Source organism: Sapajus apella, unplaced genomic scaffold (genome assembly GCF_009761245.1).
Source record: "Sapajus apella isolate SASKATOON/1434 unplaced genomic scaffold, GSC_monkey_1.0 scaffold20, whole genome shotgun sequence".
Lineage (NCBI taxonomy): Eukaryota > Metazoa > Chordata > Mammalia > Primates > Cebidae > Sapajus > Sapajus apella.
Genome location: NW_022436960.1, coordinates 7,016,348 through 7,039,479, shown reverse-complemented (window position 1 = coordinate 7,039,479; position 23,132 = coordinate 7,016,348). Strand labels below are relative to the sequence as shown.

The 23,132-nt window shown below is 44.1% G+C and overlaps 1 protein-coding gene across 3 annotated transcripts in view; it reads left to right on the top strand.

Annotated features, from left to right (window-relative positions):
- Window positions 1-23,132, top strand: part of AK7 (adenylate kinase 7) — a 90,252-nt gene that overhangs the window by 13,203 nt on the left and 53,917 nt on the right. For all 3 annotated transcript variants that reach the window (XM_032287482.1, XM_032287484.1, XM_032287481.1), the window contains exons 3-5: window positions 77-185; window positions 5,029-5,123; window positions 14,233-14,343. In XM_032287482.1, coding sequence (XP_032143373.1) covers window positions 77-185; window positions 5,029-5,123; window positions 14,233-14,343 — 315 coding nt within the window. The remainder of the gene's footprint in view (window positions 1-76; window positions 186-5,028; window positions 5,124-14,232; window positions 14,344-23,132) is intronic.

Here is a 23,132-nt window from a genome sequence, read left to right as displayed (position 1 = left end):
AATTGTCATTTCATTGAAATATTAAGGTTACCTTGTTAGCTTCTTGCTGCAAATGGCTGTCGATTTTCTTTTTCAGGCCATCTCCCGAGAAGACCTTCTCCTGCGCCTGCTGGAGTGTGATGTTATTATTTATAACATTACTGAGAGCCCACAGCAAGTGGAGGAAGCCATCTGGGCTGTCTCTGGTCAGTGAGGTGTACTCTTCTATCTCTAGAGATGCTATTGTAGTGCTGCTTACTTTACCTAATAGTCATCTATGAACACTAGGCTAAATAGGGCTAGAAAAAAACTGATCTGAAACTTCAGACCAGTCTCTGTATCAGACCAGTAAACTGGTATGGGACTTCAATTCAGTCTCATCGATTTCATATCTAAAGTATGGGTATAGTGGCACGAGCCTGTAGTCCCAGCTACTCAGGAGGCTGAGGCGGGAGGATATCTTGAGCCCAGGAGTTCAAGGCTATAGCGAGCTATGATCATGTCACTGCACTTCAGCCTGGGTAATGTTTCATTTTAAAAAGATGAAACTTTTTGTAATGTTTAATACATTCTCTGGTCAGTGAGGTGTACCTAAAGTATGAAATCCATGATAATAATATGCTTGCAGATAGATAGTTCAGAAGAATAGAATATTTTTAATTATCAAAAAATCCTAATACTTTGGGAGGCCAAGGTGGGAGGATTATTGAGACCAGGAGTTCAAGACCAGCCTGGACAACATGGCAAGACCTTGTCTCTACAAAATAAAATAAAATAAAACAAAATAAGGCCGGGCGCGGTGGCTCAAGCCTGTAATCCCAGCACTTTGGGAGGCCGAGGCGGGTGGATCACGAGGTCAAGAGATCGAGACCATCCTGGTCAACATGGTGAAACCCCGTCTCTACTAAAAAAAATACAAAAAATTAGCTGGGCATGGTGGTGCGTGCCTGTAATCCCAGCTACTCAGGAGGTTGAGGCAGGAGAATTTCCTGAGCCCAGGAAGCGGAGGTTGCAGTGAGCCAAGATCGCGCCATTGCACTCCAGCCTGGGTAACAAGAGCAAAACTCCGTCTCAAAAATAAATAAATAAATAAATAAATAAAATAAAATAAAATAAAATAAAACAAATACATATTTTTTTAAATGAAGCATTACCCAGGCTGAAGTGCAGGGACATGATCAAAGCTCACTTTAGCCTCGAACTTCTGGGCCCAAGAAATCCTCCCACCTCAGCCTCCTAAGTAGCCGGGACTACAGGCTCATGCCACCATACTCAGCTAATTGTTCTTTTGGTAGAGATGGGGTCTTGCTATGTTGTACAGGCTGATCTCAAAGCCCTGGCCTTAAGCAATCCTCCAGCCTCAGCCTCCCAAAGCACTGGAGTTACAGGCGTGAGCCATGATGCCTGGCCAAAACATTTAACTTTTAAAATTCAACCTGACTCATTCTGTAGGCACTGCTTAAGGAGGTGGGGTTGAATGTACTGGGGAGATACAAAGATAAGAAAAGCGTTATACACCAAGGCACAAGTCATCACACAAGAGACAAGGCATGCAAGAGAAACTTTAACACAATAAAGCAGGTGTGCGCACAAGAAAGTTATGTTTAAGAGCCTCGTGACTTTAGGAGGGGAGGAATTATTTCTAACTCTAAATATTTGATTCAATTCAACAAATGTTCCCTGATGGCAAAGGTCAGGGAAGGCTTGTAGAGAATGCTTGTATTTTGAAAGTGCTTTGAAAAATATAATGAACTTAAGGCCCTCAATTCTAAAAGAATGAAGTGGTGTTTAGCAAGGTGGTGCTTTTGTGATTCATGCTCCCCCAAACCAACCTCTTTTTTTTTTTTTTAGACAAGATCTTGCTCTTTCACCCACACTGGAGTGCAGTGGCACTGCCTTGGCTCACGGCAATCTCTGAGGCCTCCTAAGTTCAAGTGATTCTCCTGCCTCGGCCTCCTGAGTAGCTGGGATTACAGGCATATGCCACCATGCCTGGCTAATTTTTGTATTTTTAGCTGACATGGGGTTTCCCCGTATTGGCCAGGCTGGTCTTAAACTCCTGACCTGAAGTGTTCCACCCGCCTTGGCCTCCCAAAATGCTGGGATTACAGGCAGGAGCCACAGCGCCCAGCCAAGCAACCTCATTTAATACATCAAAATGCCTCCGTAGGAGCCTACTGATTGCGCTTTTCCGACCTTAACCACCGACTTCCTGCTGTGACAGATGGGCATCAGCCTTTCTTATGACTACCCTCTCCCCCTCAAGGGAACATAACCTTTTCTCAAGCTTTGACACTGTATTTCCTTTCATGAGCTTTAAAATGTAGGCAGTTTTTCTGCTTCCTCCTAATAAAGAGATTCAAATAATCAAGAAATTTACTTCTCTATTTAGAGGAAAAGTTTTAACTGAATTACTTTGTTTTTGGGATATACAGTGTTTGCGTCTGCAAGAAAGTATAGTCAGAGATCCTTCAGTCTGTCACCAGAGTCACCTGGGGGGTATGGGGTTGGCAAGGGATGAGGACTTTGTATTTTACCTGATGCACATTCTTAGATTCTGTTTTTCTTGCAATGGATATGTATTCCTTTTTTCCTTTTTTAAAAGGTCGGGTCTCACTCTGTCACCCTGGCCAGAGTGCAGTGGTACAATCATAGCTTACTGCAGCCTCAAACTCCTGGCCTCAAGTAATCCTCCTGCCTCAGCCTCCCAAGTAGCTAGAATTACAGGTGTTTACCTAGCTATATTTTTTTTAGTTTTTCGTAGAGATGAGGTCTAGCAATGTTGACCAGGCTGGTCTCCAACTCCTGGCCTCAAGTGATCCGCAGCCTTCAATGGTGCTGGGATCACAGGCATGAACCATCACACCCAGATACGTATCATTTTTCATAATGTTTTATTAAATTATTTTTAAATGTTTTAGACTTCTCCCACCTTGCCTTTTGCAGATATTATGGATGGAAGGCAAGATGACCGAAGAAAGAGGAACACATTATTAGAAATGAGAGAAAATATTTGCCTATAGATGAAGGTGTATTCAAAGGGGGACGAGCAAATCATTTTAGATCTATTATAAATATCAGAAACAAAAAAGGATAACCCAGTTAGAGGACCGCAAAGTGTGCCAAGTATTCACAAAATAGGCCAAACTGAAGCTCAGCAGAGCAGAAAGGTTAAAAGAGCAAAATAAATTGAAGAGAGAATTTTTGGTATTAGAATAAAAATAGAAACAAGGCCGGGCGCAGTGGCTCACGCCTGTAATCCCAGCACTTTGGGAGGCCGAGGCAGGTGGATCACGAGGTCAAGAGATCGAGACCATCCTGGTCAACATGGTGAAACCCCGTCTCTACTAAAACTACAAAAAATTAGCTGGGCATGGTGGCACGTGCCTGTAATCCCAGCTACTCAGGAGGCTGAGGCAGGAGAATTGCCTGAACCCAGGAGGCGGAGGTTGCGGTGAGCCGAGATCGCGCCATTGCACTTCAGCCTGGGTAACAAGAGTGAAACTCCGTCTCAAAAAAAAAAAAAAAAAAATAGAAACAAAATTGACACTTAAAGTTTGGATTAATACATGATCATAGTGGTGTTCTTAGACTTAATTCAGTAACACTTTCTCATTTTAGGGTAGAAATCCATACATTTATTAGATCCAGGATATCAGCATTTCATTTTTTCGCTTGTTTAGGGAATCACCTCATGATAACTAAAATCATACCATGACAGCTGCATCACTTAGCCTCTCTGACAATTAAATTAGACCTCACTTTGCAGCTTAGATACTTTTCTCTTTCTTTGAGACAGAGTTTCGCTCTTGTTGCTTAGGCTAGAGTGCAATGGTGTGATCTTGGCCCACTGAAACCTCTGCTTCCTGGGTTCAGGCGGTTGTCCTGCCTCAGTCTTCTGAGTAGCTGGGATTACAGGCATGTGCCACCATGCCCGGCTAATTTTGTATTTTTAGTAGCGATGGGGGTTTCTCCATGTTGGTTAGGTTAATCTTGAACTCCTGACCTCAGGTGATCCACCCACCTGGGCCTCCCAAAGAGCTGGGATTACAGATGTGAGTCACCGCGCCTGGCCTATATTTTTCTTGAAAATTATCCATCATGAAGAATATTTTAATGGAATCCCTTAGCCACATACATTCAAGGAGATTCGATGCTTAAATGTGTAGAGAGCCTTTCTGCAAAGCAATAAACCCTTTGGAAATTAAATGCTCATCTTTCTGTTTACCTCTATCCTAAATACAGATCCCTACAAGTTGTTGATAACCAAACATTTCTGCCTTATCAGTGATCTGCACTATAGCCCACAGCCCCAGGGATGGAGTGGGAATGGTGGGATCACCCCAAATTACTTCCTTCCACAGTGGCTTTCACTGAACAGGGCTGCCTTATGGGAACTCCTAAGAGGGCCTTACCTTCTGATGTAGGGCCTCTGCTGTTCCATCCCCAGCCTGCTCCCTTTTCTGGGCAGCTGGCTAGGTGGCATGGTGGAGACAGCACGGGTCTGGCAGCCAGACAGCCTGGATCGGACTCTGTGCCCCATCACTTCCCTCTATGATCCTGGGCAAACTGTGCCTCAGTTTCCACATCTGTAACACAGAATACCTCTCTCATAGTGAGAGGAATTCAACAAAGCCCATGAGTTGTTCTAATTCATGTCAGCTATGACCCTTACTTTCACCAGCCCTCCCAAAAAGTAGAAGCACATGGTCAGAGGCCAGAAACCAGGAAGGGACCACAATTTTGAACTCAGCTCAGAAAGTATCAGGCAACTGATGAGCATAGCGGACAGAAAGGGCTGCAGTGGAGAGCGCTGATGAGGCGGAAATGCTTGGTTCTGAACAGCCTGTGGGGATCCGTATTTCGGATACACGTGGTGAGAAAGGAGGGGGATTTGAAGAACAGTGATGGGAACAGGTCAAAGAAGCATCAGAGGTAACAGCGTCCTGGCATTAAATGGCTCCTATTGGTGACTAATAGTGCACGTGATTTAGGAAAAAACAAGTTGTGCCTGGGTCTGAATAACCACTCTGCTTTTTGGCCCCACAGCTCTGAATGAAGAAGTCAGCCACTTTGAAAAGCAGAAGGTATTTATTTTACTGTCCACAGTGTTGACCTGGGCAAAATCCAAATCCCTGGACCCCGTAAGTAGAGTGTTAGCTTTCCTTTAGGTAACATTTCACCCTTAACACCTTGTAATCTGTGTGCAGAGGGAGCTTCCTACAGCGAGTTGTGTATTCTCACACTCCTGAATCCTCTTCCATAGAAAACACCCAACAGAGTTCATTGCCTCTAAGCACATTCAATTCTAAGGGATTCCATTGTTTTATATGCCTCTAAGAAAGAAAAATATGCTGCTTATGAAACTATAGCAAAGCTTATTTATCACTTATACTTTGTATTTTAATCATATTGAAAGAGCTCTCTTTTAGACTTACTTAGACCCATATTGCTGTCACGTAACGTTCTTGTGCATACATTAAAAAGAAAATATAGGCTGGGCTCAGTGGCTCAGGCATGTAACCCCAGTACTTTGGGAAGCTGAGGCGGGTAGATCACCTGCGGTCAGGAGTTCAAGACCAGCCTGGCCAGCATGGTGAAACCCCGTCTCTACTAAAAATACAAAAATTAGCCGGATGTGGTGCTGGGTGCCTGTAATCCCAGCTACTTGAGAGGCTGAGGCAGGAGAATCGCTTGAAAACCAGAAGGCAGAAGTTGCAGTGGGCCAACATGGCACCACTGCACTCCAGCCTTGGGTGACAGAGTGAGACTCCATCTCTAAATAAATAAATAAATAGAAAATATATGTAAAACACAGTGATTATAGTGTTCCCAAAACTTCCTCATATTCAGACTCTATCTCTGAATCACACCACATTCTTTTTCTGTACAACTCAATATAAAACCTGAATCATGTCATTTGTTTGTAGTACCTTCCTATAAAGTACATGGTTATTATGTTGCAAGAGAACATGAACCACATTCTTCGAACATTGCTTATTCTCTTGACTAACGTCAAATTGGCATTTGCTGCTGTGTTCCCGTGCCTGTGTGCCTACGCACTACCTTTCCATTTCAGTGCTGAGTCACAGTGTACTCTTTCAAAAGGCAATGAAATCAACCCGAGTAGTACCTGAGACAACTTGAAGTGATAACAATGGCAACAGTATGTTCAAGGTCACTGAGTCACCCGTAGCCACACTGCCAGTGCTTCCTGGCTGACCACAATGATCAGCCATTGATTCCAGATGTGTTCTAATTTCAGAAATGATAATGTGAAAAAGTGCATGTTATGGTCAGTGAATATTATACATAGCAAGGAGATATTTAGGGATTCATCACACTTATTGCATCAAATGGTATGTAGTTGTTTAATTGCCTCAGTCCTTGAGGGCAGGGACCGTAGGTTTCATGCTCTTTCCTTGTAAAGTTTACTTACCTGCTTTGGATGCCATCACCTCAAGGAGCAGGCCATGGTCATTTTATTCCTGTTACAATCCCTTCCTTCAGAGTGTCCAGCTAAGTGTCCACTATAAAATAATTGTGAATTGATGGACTGGCTGATCACTGTGCTAGCGTCCTGACTGACTGTCCCAACCAAGATAAGCAAAATAATGAAGAAGTCCAATAACAGACTTCAGGAATGGCTGGACCCAGAGGATTCAACAATGTCCTCAATGCTCACCAAATCTCTCTCTTTCTTTTATGGTTTCTTTTCTACTCTGAGTAGACTTCACTCTCTAGTAAGCCTGCCCCTCCTTCTGGCTCCCAGCAACTCCCAGGCAGACATCCGACAAGCTTTGATTCCCTTTTCCCACTGTAGATCATGTCCCATCCTAGGACTGGAATGTGTGTTTGGGCAGGTCTTCAGTCATGAGCCTAACCTTGGACTAGTCACTGTGGCCAGGGGCATGACTGGCCAGACCCGGGATCATATGCCCACTTAGACAGCCAGGGATGATCAGCCCCCTACACTGCATGGACTGAGAGTGGAGAAGAGAAGGGTCCCCAAAGAAAACATGGGGCAATGGCTCCTGTGTTAAGCTCCTGTGTCCTTTTGGCATGCCCTTCTCCTCTCACTGTGGTTATAGTTTGCATTTCCCCAGTGACGAATGATGGTTTTCAAAGTCAGATTTATCAAGATATAATCAATGTACTAGGCCAGGTGTGGTGGTACATGCCTATAATCCCACCACTTTGGGAGGCAGAGATGGGGGGATTGCTTGAAGTCAGGAGTTCAAGACCAGCCTGGGTAACAAAGCAAAACCTCATCTCTACAAAAAATACAAAAATTAACCAGGCACAGTGGCGCACCTGTAGTTTCAGCTACTCAGGAGGCTGAGGTGGGAGGACTGCTTGAGCTGCGGAGGTCGAGGCTGCCGTGAGCTGAGATCATACCATTGCACTCCAGCCTGGGTGACAAAGTGAGACCCTGCCTCAAATAAATACATAACTTTACTATTTTATAGTCCTGAGTTTCCACAAATGCATACAGTTGTGAAACCACCACAGCAATCAGGATACAGAACACTTTCATCATTTTCAAAACTTCTCTACCTCATGCCACACACAAAGTCAATTCCAGGTGGATTACATAACTAAGATTAAAAGGCAAAACTTTAATCTTTTTTTTTTTTTTTTTTTTTTTGAGACAGAGTCTCGCTTTTGTTGCCCAGGCTGGAGTGCAATAGCATGATCTCAGCTCACTGCAACCTCCACCTCCAGGTTTAAGCAATTCTCCTGCCTCAGCCTCCCAAGTAACTGGGATTACAGGCATGTGCCACCACACCGGCTAATTTTTTGTATTTTTAGTAGAGATGGGGTTTCTCCATGTTGGTCAGGCTGGTCTCGAGCTCCCGACCTCAGATGATCCGCCCACCTCGGCCTCCCAAAGTGCTGGGATTACAGGTGTAAGCCACTGTGCCCAGCCATAAAACTTTAATTTTTAAAGAAAAATTAAGCCTGGCACAGCAGCTCACGCCTGTAATCCCAACACTTTGGGATGCTGAGGTGGGCAGATCATTTGAGATCAGGAGTTTGAGACCAGCCTGGTCAACATGGTGAAAGCCTGTCTCTACCAAAAAAACACAAAAATTAGCTGAGTATGTGGTACACGCCTATAGTCTCAGCTGCTCAGGAGGCTGAGGTGGTAGAATTGCTTGAACCTGAGAGGCAGAGGTTGCAGTGAGCAGAGATCGCTGCCACTGCACTCCATCCTGGGTGACAGAGTGAGACCCTGTCTCAAAAACAAAAAAAAGGAAAAATAGTAGAACTGATGGAGGATTCCTCAAAGAAGACCAAATGCTGCTAAATATTTTTTGATTGAGAAATCTACCTGCAGTAGGATTAATGAAGTAATAAATAATATTTGTGTTTGAGATTTACTTCTAAATAATCCAGGAGGATGAGGAAGTTAGTGGGGGTACAGATAGAACAAGGCCAATCATGCAAAACAAGTTTATTCCCAACAAGTCTAATTGAAGGGGGCGTGGCAGAAGGAGATGTGGCATCGTTTGAAGTCAGAGTGAGCTGAGTAACACTTGTGCTTGCAAGCAACAGAATCCAGCTTGCTTGCTTGCTTTTTTTGAGATGGAGTCTCACTCTGTCACCCAGGCTGGAGTGCAGTGGTACAATCTTGGCTCACTGCAACCTCTGCCTCCTGGTTCAGGTGATTCTCCTGCCTTAGCCTCATGAGTAGTCAGGATTACAGGTTCATGCCACCACACCCAGCTGATTTTTGTATTTTTAGTAGAGATGGGGTTTCACCATGTTGGTCAGGCTGGTCTCGAACTCCTGATCGTAATCCACCGACCTCGTGATCCACCCGCCTCGGGCTCCCAAAGTGCTGGGATTACAGGTGTGAGCCACCACGCACAGCCGAATCCAGCTTTCTTAATCAGAAAGAGGATATGTTAGAAAGATATAAACAATGTCTTACAAAATCAATGGTCAGAGATGCCACTCGGCATCGAGGGCTGGGAGCCAGGGGGAACTCAGTAAATCCTCCCACACTTTCCTCTCTGCTTTTCTCTGTCTCCTTGTCATCATCACAGGAAGTCTTTTTTATTTTGTTTTGTTTTTAGAGATGAAGTCTATAAAACAGAGACCTCTAAAGAAGGGTTTCCTCTGCCAGACTTCCTAGGGTTGGCTTTTGAAAGGAGAGTTCTAGCTGGACTCTAAATCGTAATCCCTGTAAGATAGACTTGGGATGGGTAGACGAAAGGTGAGCTGCAAGGACTCCTGGTACTTTCTTTTTTTACATTTTTATTTTTATTTTGAGACGAAGTCTCGCTCTGTCGCCCAGGCTGGAGTGCAATGGCACAATCCCGACTCACTGCAACCTCCGCCTCCCAGGTCCAAGCAATTCTCCTGCCTCAGCCCCCCGAGTAGCTGGGATTACAGGCGCCCGCCACCACGCTGAGCTAATTTTTGTGTTTTCAGTAGAGACATGGTTTCACCATCTTGGTCAGGCTGGTCTTGAACTCCTGACCTCAGGTGATCCACCCTCCTTGGCCTCCCAAAGTGCTGGGATTACAGGCATGAGCCACCGCGCCTCACCCTGACTCCTGGTACTTTCTTAGCTCCCCCTTGGCCTTGCAGTCCTTTTTTTTTGGACAATCTTGCTGTGTCACTCTGGCCGAAGTGCAGTGGCATGATCTCAGCTCACTGCAGCCTCCGCCTCCCAGGTTCAAGTGATTCTCCTGCCCCAGCCTCCTAGGTAGCTGGGATTACAGGCACATGCCACCACTCCTGGCTAATATTTTGAGTAGAGACGGGGTTTCACCATGTCATCCAGGCTGGTCTCAAACTCCTACTTCAGGTGATCTGCCCACCTCAGCCTCCCAAAGTGCCGGGATTACAGGTGTGAGCCACCACCCTCAGTCACACAGGAAGTCTTAACAGCCAAGGAAACCAGCTCTAAGTAAAGTAAGGGTCACTAACATAATAGGTTGGAAAAAATCATCGTCAGCTGATGACCTTGAAAGATAAGCTCTGTCACTAAGAAAAATGTCCCAACAGCAGCCTTTCTGAGCACCCCCAATACACAAATTGTATTTTCTAAGAATGTTTTCTGGTAGAAGTAACTCCAGGACTCTGTGGGAGGGAGTTGATTCCGTGTCTTGGGCCAGTGAAAATTGGGATAGGCTGGAACCTATTGTTGATGCTTGAGAGCCAAGATCTTTTCAGAGATGTCCTGGGCAGGCCTGAGAGGACAAAGAGGGCCCCCACCAGCCATGCTGTGGGAAGGCGAGCGCCAGGAAAGTGATTCTGCCTGCTGGGTGTTTTCCATCTGCCGCTCCAGGGCCACCCTCTGCTCTTCTCCACCCTGCTCTGAACTTGTGGTCTAAATCAGCAAGCAACGTTGTCCTCTGCTCCCAATTGGGTTTGGCCAATGGGACACACTGGTGAGAGAATGGGGGAATTGAGAAGAATGAGATCAGAGCACTTATCCCCCCAGCTCTCTTCTGCAGAGCTGTTTACCTCCTAGAAAGGCAGGAGGATCACTGGAACCCAGGATTTCAAGGCTGCAGTAAGCTATGATCAGGATACTGCACTCCAGCCTGGGCAAGAGAGCGAGGCCCTGTTTCTACAAAAAAGAGAAATTATATTTAATTTCTTATATATTTTTCTCTGTAGATTGTTTTCTTTACCTCCTAGAAAGAAGAAGCCTCTAAATAAGCTTAGTAATTATAACAAGATAGTAGTAAGGCAGGCTGTTTCCAGAAAAGCTGACAGCCATCGATATGTAACATAACAATGAAAGGAGAACGGCTGTAATGCCTGCTAAAGGAAAGGTCAGCCGCTCACCCTTTACTGGAAGGGCAAACGATGCAAGCAGTTGGGAGGAACTAAAACCCATGTTAAAGGTTTGGGTTCAAAATACACTGTATTTGTTGTTGTAACAAGTGAAATTTAAGGACTAAAGGGAACACAGCCCAGCAACTAGTCGCAAAGGTGCATAATACACAAACAGACCTATGTCCCAACCAGGAATCAAGGAATGACAGCCCAGAACCTGCAGCCCCATCTGGTTGGAATTTATGGACTACGGAGCCACTGGCCAGAGAGAGATTGATCTTCCTTTTCTATCAGTCACATTCTCAAAATGTCAGGGGAGAGACTGGCCGTCAAACCTGTGCTTCTCTCGTGGTTCACCTCATGGAATGTGACCATTTCTCTGGCAGCTGAGGACTAAGGGTGGGGCAAATCCAGAAGAGGGGTGTTGGGCCAGTCACAGGGAGCAGGAGGGGGGGTTCGGTGAGCTGGCCCACCACACCACGTGAGCCAGGGCTGCAGAGGGACCAGGACTCCATTCATCCTGAAGGCAAAGCTGACTGCACTGTTTCCAGACTCGATCTGGCAAGTGAATATAAAGGACACCCCATTAAATATGAATTTCAGATAGATAGTAGATAATTTTTTAGCATGCCCGTACCCCGTGACTAAAAAATTAGTCATTTGTTTATCTGAAATTCAAATTGAGCTGAAATTCAAATTCAGCCTCAGCCTTCAGCTACTTGGACTACTCAGGCGGTCGTGCAGCTGGGGCCTGCCTTTGCGCCTCCAATCCATCCTCCACAGCCCAGCCTCAGCTGTCTTGCTGAAATGTAATTCACAACCATGATATATCAATTAAAAAAATGTCAAAATATCACATGTACCTCCAGAATTGGTACAAGGGTGACATACGGAGTTAAAAATACATGTACCAATCAAAAGCAAGCCAGGTGGCTAAAAGAAAGAAATACATGTATTGCAATATTATATATTACTTCAAATATGTACATGATGATATATTAAAATATGTATCAAAATATTAAATATAATTCAGATCATGTTGCTGTCCTCCTTTAAAAGCTGAAAACCCAACTGTGTTTAGTAGCTCAAGCCTGTAATTCCAGCAGTTTGGGAGGCCAAGGCAGGAGGATTGTTTGAGACCAGGAGTTTGAGACCAGTCTGGGCATCACAGTGAGACCCTACCTCTATAAAAAAAAATTTTTTTAATTAGCCTGGCATGGTGGCAAGCACCTGTAGTCCCAGCTACTCAGGAGCCTGAAGTGGAAAAACAGCTATTCCCAGGAGGTTGAGGCTACAGTGAGCTGTGATTGTGCCACTGCACTCCGCCCTGGCCAACAGAGTGAGATCTTATCAAAAAAAAAAAAAAAAAAAAAAAGCTTAAAACCCTTCCATTGCCGTTGGAATGAATCTAAACTCAGCATGGCCCAGAAACCCTGATCATCTCTCTATCACCTACTGCACTCCTACCGATTCCCAGCTGGGCTCCAGTCATTTTCTCAGGAGCAGTCGTGCTCCTACCTCAGTAGGGGTTTACTTTCGTTTTTTGGTTTTGTTTTGTTTTTGTTTGTTTGTTTGTTTAAAAGGATTCTCGCTCCGTCACCAGGCTGGAGTGCAGTTGCACAATCTCAGCTCACTGCAACCTCCGCCTCCCAGGTTCAAGCGATTCTCCTGCCTCAGCCTCCTGAGTAGCTGGGATTATAGGCACCTGCCACCAAGCCCAGCTAATTTTTGTATTTTTAGTAGAGACGGGGTTTCACCATGTTGGCCAGGCTGGTCTCAACTTCTGGCCTCAAGTGATCCACCCACCTCAGTCTCCCAAAGTCCTGGGATTACAGACATGAGCCACCGCACCTGGCCTCAGTAGAGTTTTTATTGTGTGTTTCTTTGAACTCTTCGATTGTTTCCTTGTAAGTCCTTGGCTCAAATGCCTTGGATTGGTTATTTAACTTAGACCAATGTGTTGTGATTGAAAGGTTCCATATTGAACACCATATTTTTAAAACTCTGCTCCAACAAGGATCTCTGAATTTAGATAGATTTTTGCCAAATCACACTGTTGCATGGCTCTCCATTTTTTCTTTTGATTCCAGTAGGTTCTCATGTAGTTATTTTGGTTGCATCCCTCTATGGGACTTCACAGCGTGGGGGGTTGTGGAGAGACTGAATATGAGGTACGGGTCAGCGAACTGTCAAGAAATATTTTTCATTCCTCATTCCCAGGAGATACTTAATCTTAGCTAACGAAACCAGTTTTTAAAGCCTGAGCCGGCAACGTGCATGTGGAATGTTTTTTTAAACATGTTATTTATTCCAGGGAGGGCCTGTGTGGCAAAGAGAAAAAAGAAAAAACAATTTAGGTTAAAAAAATAAAACTACAGGCTGGGACGAAGTGGCTCATACCTGCAATCCTACCGTTTTGCAAGGGCAAGTCGGGAGGATTGCTTAAAGCCAGGACGTGGAGACCAGCCTGGGTAACAATCTGAGGCTCTGTTTCTACAAAAAAGAAAATAAATTAGCTGGGCACAGTGGTGTGTGCCTATAGTCCCAGCTACTAGGGAGGCTAAGGCAGGAGGATCACTGGAACCCAGGATTTCAAGGCTGCAGTAAGCTATGATCAGGACACTGCACTCCAGCCTGGGCAAGAGAGCAAGGCCCTGTTTCTACAAAAAAAAGAAATTATATTTAATATTAATACCTCTGTGGAATCTCAGTGGCAACCTGTTACCACCTCTGCAAAAGAAGACTTAGTTTTTAATTTTGTTTAGATTAAATTTAAATTATAAAATTTATCTCCTACAGCATTTTTAGGAAGAGTAAATTACTATTCAAATAAGTGGCATGGTTGGGCACAGTGGCTCACGCCTGTAATTCCAGCAGTTTGAGAGGCCAAGGCAGGCGGATCACCTGAGGTCAGGAGTTTGATACCAGCCTGGCCAACATGGCAAAACCGCATCTCTACTAAAAATATAAATAGTAGCCAGGTATGGTGGCAGGAACCTGTAATCCCAGCTGCTCGGGAGGTTGAGGCAGGAGAATCACTTGAACCTGGGAGGTGAAGGTTGCAGTGAGCCAAGATCGTACCACTGCACTCCAGCCTGGGTGACAGAGTAGGACTCCATCTCAAAAATAAATTAAATAAAAAAGAAAAGAAAAGAGAAGAGAAGAAAAAACAAACAAAAAAATAAATTAAATTAAATAAGCAGTATGGCCAGGCTCAGTGGTTCATGACTATAATCCCAGCACTTTGGGAGGCCGAGGCAGGAGGATCGCTTGAGCCCAAGAGTTCGAGACCAGTCTGGGCAACACAGCGAGACCCTGTCTCAAAAATAAGAACATAAAATAAGCAGTAGTTGTAAGCTCTGTTTGAGCTTAAAGGAACACATCTTTAGCCTTAGAAGTCACACATTTCTCTAACTCACCAAGTCTGTACCTTTTCTTTCTTTCTTATAATAGGAGGATTCTGAGGTTCCATTCACTGAAGAAGATTATCGAAGAAGAAAAGCTCATCCTAATTTTCTGGACCACATAAATGCTGAAAAAATGGTTCTCAAATTTGGAAAAAAGGTAAGTCTGTCATAATGCAACATGGACACCATCTGAAGTCTTTGAACATCTCTTTGCTTAGTTTCCCGGGTCTTACACCCACAGATGTCTGAGCGTTAGACTCACCCCAGGACGCCCTGTCCTTAGGGGTCCTGGCCCAGGTTCTGGTCCAGCACATTGGGTTGAATGCCTTCCATCACCACCCAGCCGAGTTTGAGCCCTCACCTGCAAAGGGGTCTGTGTGTCTGAAAAGCTGTCTGGCTCAGAAGAGGCAAATAACCCAGAGTTGGAATGGGGAACAGGGGAACCACATTTTCCCTGTTCCCAAAATCTTTCCCGTTTGTTTCTTTTTTTTTCTTTTTTTTTTTTTTTTTTGAGATGGAGTTTTGCTCTTGCTGCCCAGGCTGGAGCGCAGTAACACAATCTCAGCTCACTGCAACCTCTGCCTTTTGGGTTCAAGTGATTCTCCTGCCTCAGTCTCCCCAGTAGCTGGGATTTCAGTGGCGAGCCACCATGCCCAGCTAATTTTTTTATTTTTAGTAGAGACAGGGTTTCACCGTGTTGGCCAGGCTCGTCTGAAACTCCTGACTTCAGGTGATCTGCCCACCTTAGCATCCCAAAGTGCTGGGATTACAGGTGTGAATCACTGTGCCCGGCCCCCATTTGTTTCTTAAAACAACTCTGAAAAGTGCCTATTAACTTCATCTTACGAATAAAGAGATGGGAGCTTCCAGAGGTTAAATAATTTGCCCTAGGCTAGGTCACATAACTAGGATTTACTAAGCACTGTCCTGAGCACACCTCGGCCTCGGCCTCGGCCTCGTCTGAGCTACTCCTTCTAACAAGACTATTATCTACCCACATTGTTGTCCTCGTTGCGTTTCCTGGCGTGGAGCTGAGATTCAGAGCTGTCAGCCACCAAAGCCTGTGGGGTTTGCTTTTTTTACTTTGAAATCCAAAATCCCATCATTCAATAGAATTTATCTTGACACATCCTTGATCATTAAGACATTCCTGTAGCTAAGAAGTTCACGTAAACAATATTAAAAGCTTATTAGCTTTCTGTCCCAGCAAAATTCATCATTTTGATATAGCCATGATAAAATTATTTTATTTATCTTGCCTTTCATCAGAAAAGATGATGGGAATGCCCTGGCAATGAGTAAGTAGTTATTTTTTATTTATTATTTTTCATTCAGGGTTTTTGTTTTATTAGACTATAAGGAAACAGCAGAATTAACACAAAATTCAGCAATTCCAGATCAGCTTTTCTTACCCCCATGAAGAACAGTCAGTTGAACAGACACAGACGTAGAGATATCGGATAAGCTGACAGCCAGCTCTGCTGCCCATGTAGGGGGTCATGTCCCAACAACAGTAAAGCCGCTCTGCCTTCGCCTTTTTACAGGATTGGTCTTTAAAAGGACCAGCGTGAGATACTGACACCTATTAAGGCATCTGAGAGGCCCATGTTGGGGCTGAGCCTCAATGCCAGCGGCTGGTTGTCTAGCGACAGCGCCACAAAAACATGCTGCGTGCAGTTCTGGTCTCGTACCACAAAGGCAGAGGCAACCAATCCTTTTGTTTCTTTTTTTTTTTTTCTTTTTTAACCTCCCTTAAAGATTCTTTGATGCTTTGCTCTATTACTGTAGACATGGGTCTATTTCTGCCTAATTTTTTCTTCTTTAAATTCTGGGTTGCTATTTTCATATTAACATTTTGATGACCCCATTACAATACCAAAATATCCCCCAAAATGAAGTTCAAATTTTATCAAAACATAAACCAGAGTGAGTGACTAGAATAATAAAGGCCAGGCAGCAGGAAAAGTCACCCTAAGCCACCATCTGACCACTGAAGTCTTGCCTGTCCAAAGAGGAGGGCGGGAAGAGGAGAAATCTATTGTACACCCAGCACTGAACTGGAGAACACGGCTTGGGGCCTCCTGGGCCTCCTGGATGGTCCAGGTCTCCCAGCTGCCCCCTGCTTCCCAGATTGTCCCACTTGGCCGGGTAACACGTGTTGGCCACCGGGGCCCCGGGTGTCCTTTTTACGGAAGGACATCACCTGTAATTTGCCACAGTGGTCTCCGGATTGGTTGCTGAGGATGGGCCCGTCACACTTCAGTGGCCTGTGTCCTTGGGAGGCCCGGAGCCCGCATAATCAGAGAGGACTGTGCCACCTCGGACGTCATTGCCTTTCATGTTGACCCCCCAGGAAACGGTGCCATTCCTGCATTTGGGATCTTTCCTGCAGGGAGCATCCGGGCCTGTCAAGACCAAGGTGTAGAGATTCCCTGAATCAAGAGCATCCCACGAAATGCTGGTGGGTCTGTGCTTCACCTGGGTGGGCGTCGGTACTGTACCCTGCTCATCCACCGCCGCTGCGTGTCGGTGACATGCAGGGAGCGCTGCGGCTGCTCGTCCACTTCCTGCAGGCTCCAGGCGGAGCGCGCAGCCAGGAGTGCCACGAGGGGCGGAGTGGGGGTGGGGACAGGCGCGGGGGGCAGTGGCGACACAGGGGCCTCCGCCAGCTGAAAAATTAAGGAGGGCTCACTACTGTGTACTCAGCACAGCTCTCAGTGTTTTACTCATGGTACCTCATGTCATCTTCAAGAGTCTCATATACAATTCCCAAAATTCTGTGAGGCAGGTGCTACTGTCATCCTCATTTAACTTGTGGAAAGCCCCAAACCCTCTGAAAGTGCCATTACATTTTTCCCGTTAGTGGAAGACCGGCACTAAGTGAACTGCAATAATAGTTATAAGATGACACCTAGTGGTCTCAGATGATATTACCATAGGAACTTCTGTAAAAAACACTTGACCAATCCAAGCACTGTGAGTGTAAAACATTTGAAGAAACAACAGAAAATGAGGAATTCTAGACCTTTTTCTGTCCGTTAACTTATTACCTTAGCCAAGTTATTAAACTTTTGAGATTAAAATAAGTAAAAGGGGCCGGGCGCGGTGGCTCACGCCTGTAATCCCAGCACTTTGGGAGGCCGAGGCGGGTGGATCACGAGGTCAAGAGATCGAGACCATCCTGGTCAACATGGTGAAACCCCGTCTCTACTAAAAATACAAAAAATTAGCTGGGCATGGTGGTGCGTGCCTGTAATCCCAGCTACTCGGGAGGCTGAGGCAAGAGAATTGCCTGAACCCAGGAGGCGGAGGTTGCAGTGAGCCGAGATCGCGCCATTGCACTCCAGCCTGGGTAACAAGAGTGAAACTCTGTCTCAAAAAAAAAAAAAAAAAAAAAAAATAAGTAAAAGGGCTAGATTTGATGATTTAAATTTATTCTAGTTCTTTTTTTTTTTTTTTTATTTAAACAGGGTTTCACCATGTTGGCCAGGCTGGTCTTGAACTCCTGACCTCAGGTGATCCGCCCGCCTCGGCCTCCCAAAGTGCTGAGATTACAGGCGTGAGCCACCACGCCTGGCCTATTCCAGTTCTAAATTCCGTAAATATATTACTTTATTGGAACCCGTGATTTCTTGATCATTTATGTTTAATTTACAGGTTGAAAATGTATGCTCACGCATATAAAGCTGATTCAAGTGAATAACATGAAAAATATGATCATCTTTACATCTTTTATTACAAAACATTAACTTGTCATTTAAATAATAAAACCAAAATTTCATTGTAAAAATCTATTCTTTTTACCCCCAACTTTCTTAATCACTCTTTTCTACACCATTAATAAGATTGATTCGGCCAATTTGGTCATCCCAATGATCCATTTTGATCAGTGATGCTAATGTTTTCATCTAGGAGATAGACCTTTGGAAATATTTAACACATTCATTTAACAAATATCCAGTTAAATCCGATTATGGACCAGGCACGTGTGATGAGGAGCTGTCCTCACAGCCATCGATAAAGCAGACACAGTCTATGTGCTCTGTGTTGTCAAGTGTTTATCTACTGTTATTACATCCTCAGGCAGCACATTCATATACAAGACTACGTACACAAAAGGTGAACTTCTATTCAGTACTTTGAGGCAAAGAGGAGTCCCTAATAATTATATAAGTTGCCAAAATAGTCCTGAATTGCCTGATACCAAACTTACTTTCATATTTTATTTTATTTTATTTTACTTGAGATGGAGTCTCACTCTATCGCCTAGGCTGGAGTGCAGTGGCATGATCTTGGCTCACTGCAACCTCTGCTGCCTGAGTTCAAGCAATTCTCCTGCCTCAGCCTCCTTGAGTGGCTGGGATTACAGGCCCCTGCCACTATGCCTGGCTAATTTTTGTATTTTTAGTGGAGACAGGGTTTCACCATGTTGGCCAGGCTGGCCTTGAACCTCTGACCTCATGATCCATCCACCTCAGCCTCCAAAAGTGCTGGGATTACAGGCGTGAGCCACCATGACTGGCTGATTTCATCTTTTAATAAGTCGCACTGATTTTTTTTTTTTTCTGAGATGGAATCTTGCTCTGTTGCCCAGGCTGATATGCAGTGGCATGATCTCGGCTCACGGCAACCTCCACCTCCCAAGTTCAAGTGATTCCCCTGCCTCAGCCTCGCAAGTAGCTGAGATTACAGGTGCACACCTGCACACTCAGCTAAACTTTGTATTTTTAGTAGAGACAGGGTTTCACCATGTTGGCCAGACTGGTTGTGAACTCCTGACCTCAGGTGAGCCACCTGCCTCAGCCTCCCAAAGTTGTAGGGTTACAGGTGTGAGCTACCACACCCGGCCTTGATTATGTAGAATATGTTAAAATACTGTATTTAAAAATAAAAGTATTGGGCTGGGTGTGGTGGCTCACGCCTGTAATTCCAGCACTTTGGGAGGCCAAGGTGGGCAGATCATGAGGTCAAGAGATCAAGACCATCCTGGCCAACATGGTGAAACCCTGTCTCTACTAAAAATACAAAAGTTAGCTGGTCATGGTGGCACATGCCTGTAGTCCCAGCTACTCAGGAGGCTGAGGCAGGAGAATCACTTGAACCCGGGAGGTGGAGGCTGCAGTGAGCTGAGATCGCACCACTGCACTCCAGCCTGGCAACAGAGCGAGACTCCGTCTCCAAAAAATAAAAAATAAAATAAAATAAAATAATTTTGACTTTAATTTGTATTTTGAATAAGTCAGAATTGCCAATCTGTGTAAAAGTCACTTAAGTCAATTCATTAAGTGATCAGTGAGCACTGTGTGTGATCCCTGGGGGAAAACAATCTACCACACCCCAGTGACAATTCATTTAATTTGTTGTAATAGATGATTATCCCACTTGTCTTTGATGTTTATATCTTCTGATCATGACGGATTTTTTTTAAACGTGTTTGTAGATTTGCTTTACTAATGTTGTATGTGAGTTCTTTCCATTTTTATTCCAGTTTAGAAGTGAGATTGGCCTATAATCTTCCTTTCTTATACTGTATTTTTCTAGTTTTAGTACCCTGGCTCTGCTGTCATCATACAATTCATTGGGAGCAGTATTTTCTTTTTTTTTTTTTTGAGACGGAGTCTCACTCTGTTGTCTAGGCTGGAGTGCAACCTCCACCTCCTGGTTCAAGCAATTCTCCTGCCTCAGCCTCCTGAGTAGCTGGGATTACAGACATGCAGCACCACACCCAGCTTATTTTTTTTTTTTTGTATTTTTTTAAATAGAGATGGAGTTTCACCGTGTTGGCCAGGCTGATCTCAAACTCCTGACCTCAGGTGATTTGTCCACCTCAGCCTCCCAAAGTGCTGGGCTTATAAGCATGAGCCTACTGCACCCAGTCTGGGAGCAGTATTTTCTGTTCTCCGGAACTTGTGTGAAATTGGGCTTATCCTTTTCCTTTGTGGGTTTTGTTTTTGTTTTGAGATGGAGTCTCACTCTGTCACCCAGGCTGGAGTGCAGTGGCATGATCCCGGCAGCTCACTGCAACCTCCACCTCTCAGGTTCAAGTGATTCTCCTGCCTCAGCCTCTCAAGTAGCTGGGACTACAGGAAGCCACCACCGCATATGGCTAATTTTTGTACTTTTAGTAGAGACGAGGTTTCACCATCTTGACCAGAATTGTCTTGAACTCCTGACCGCAGGTGATCCACCTGCCTCAGCCCCCCAAAGTGCTGGGATTACAAGCGTGAGCCACCATCCCTGGCCGTAGTTTTTGTCTTGAAAACTATTTTGTCTGATATAAGTATAGCAACTCCTGTTCTTTTTTGGTTTCCATTGGCATGGAATATCTTTTCCATCCATTTATTTTCAGTCTATGTGTGTCTTTACAGGTAAAGTGTGTTTCTTGTAGACAACAGATCAGAGTCTTGTTTTTTTTTGTTTTTTTTTTTTTTAAATCAATTCAGCCAGTCTATGTCTTTTGATTAGAGAATTTAGTCCACTTACATTCAATGTTATTATTGGTAAGTAAGGACTTATTCCTGCCATTTTGTTATTTGTTTTCTGATTGTTTTATTGTCTTATCTTCCTTCTTTCTTTCCTTCCTATCTTGCTCTAGGGATGGTGATTTTCTCTGGTGATATGATTTAGTTTTTGACTTTTTATTTTTTGTGTATCCATTGTAGGTTTTTTAGTTTGAGGTTACAGTGAGGTTTGCAAATACTATCTTATAACCCATTGTTTTAGCCTGATAACAACTTAACCCAATTTGCATAAAGAAACAAGCAGAAAGAAAACTAATGAAACTCTATGCCTTTCTTCCATCCCCCAATGTTTTAACTTTTTGATGTTTCTATTTATATCTTATTGTACCGTATCATAAAAAGTTGTTGTAGTCATTATTTTTGATTGGTTCATTGTTTATAGCCTTCCTTCTTAGAATAAGATAGTTTACACACCATAGTTAAAGTGTTTAATATTTTGTGTTTTTCTGTGTACTTCCTATTACCAGTGCATTTTATATTATTTATTGTTGATTATTTATTGTTCATTAATGTCTTTTTCTTTCTGACTGAAGTACTCCCTTTAGTGTTTCTTATAGGACAGATCTGGTATTGATGAAATTTTTCAGCTTTGTTTGTCTGGGAAAGTATTTCTTCTCCCTGCTTGAAGGAGATTTTCACCAGATAACCTATTCTAGGGGAAAAGTTTTTTTTCCTTCAGCACTTTTCAATATATCATGCCACTCTCCCCTGGACTGTAAGGTTTTTCACTGAAAAATCTGCTGCTAGATGTATTAGCGCTCCATTATATGTTATTTGTTTTTTTCTCTTGCTGGTTTTTGGATCCTTTTTTGTATTCTTTATCTTGGCAAGTTTGATTATTATGTGCCTATAGGTTGTCTCATATATTAGTCCATTCTTGCACTCCCATAAAGAACTACCTGAGACTGGGTAATTTATAAGGAAAAAACGTTTAGGCCGGGTGCGGTGGCTTACCCCTGTAATCTCAGCACTTTGGGAGGCCAAGGTAGGCAGATCACCTGAGGTTGGAAGTTTGAGACCAGCCTGACCAACATGGAGAAGCCCCATCTCTACTAAAAATACAAAATTTGCCAGGTATGGTGGCACATGCCCGTAATCCCAGCTAGTTGGGAGGCAGAGGCAAAAGAATTGCTTGAACCCAGGAGTCAGAGGTTCTGGTGAGCTGAGATCACACCCTTGTGCTGCAGTCTCAGCAACAAAAGCAAACCTCTGTCTCAAAAAAAAAAAAAAAATTGGTTTAATTGACTCATAGTTCCATGGGCTTTGCAGGAAGCATGGCAGGGGAGGCCTTAGGAAAACAATCATAGCGGAAGACAAAGGGGAAGCAGACACATCATACATGGCCTGAGACGGAGGAAGAGAGAGTGAAGGGGCAGCTCCTACACACATTTTTTTTTTTGAGACAGGGTCTCACCATGTTGGCCAGGATGGTTTCAAACCCCTGACGTCAGGTGATCCACCCCCTCAACCTCCCAAAGTGCTGGGATTACAGGCAGGAGCCACCATGCCTAGCTAATTGTCACTGCTACACATTTTTATAAGCAACCGGATCTCATGAGAACTCACTTACTATTACAAGAAAAGCAAGGGGTAAATCCGGCCCCATGAACCAATCACCTCCCACAAGGCCCCTCTTCCAACACTGGGGATTACAATTCGACATGAGATATGGGCAGGAACACAGACCCCATATCATGTTGTTCAGTCAAATCTGCTTAGTGTTCTGTAAACTTCTTGTACTTGGATATTGATATCTTTCTCTAGATTTGAGAAGTTCTCTGCTATTATCCCTTTGAATAAACTGTCTACACCTATCTCTTACTCAACTTCCTCTTAAAGGCCAATAACTCTCAGAGGTGCCCTTTTGAGGCAATTTTCTAGATCTTGTAGACATATTTCATTGTTTTTCCTTTCTTTTGTCTCCTGACTATATTTTTTAATAGGGAATTTTCAAGCTCACTCTTTCTTCTTTGATCAATTTTGCTATTAAAGGACTCTGATTCATCCTTCAATATGGCAATTGCATTTTTCAGCTCTGGAGTTTCTGCTTGAGTTTTTAAAATTATTTCAATCTCTTTGTTAAATTCATCTGATGGGGCCTGTAATCCCAGCACTTTGGGAGGCTGAGGCAGGCAGATCACAAGGTCAGGAGTTTGAGACCAGCCTAACCAACATGGTTAAACCCCCTCTCTGCTAAAAAATACAAAAATTAACCAAGCATGGTGGCATATGCCTGTAATCCCAGCTACTTGGGAGGCTGAGGCAGGAGAATCGCTTGAACCCAGGCGGCGGAGGCTGCAGTGAGCTGAGATCGTGCCACTGCACTCCAGCCTGGGCGACAGAGCAGACTGCGTCTCAAAATAATAATAATAAAATAAATTCATCTGATGGAATTCTGAATTGTTTCTCTGTGTTATCTTGATTT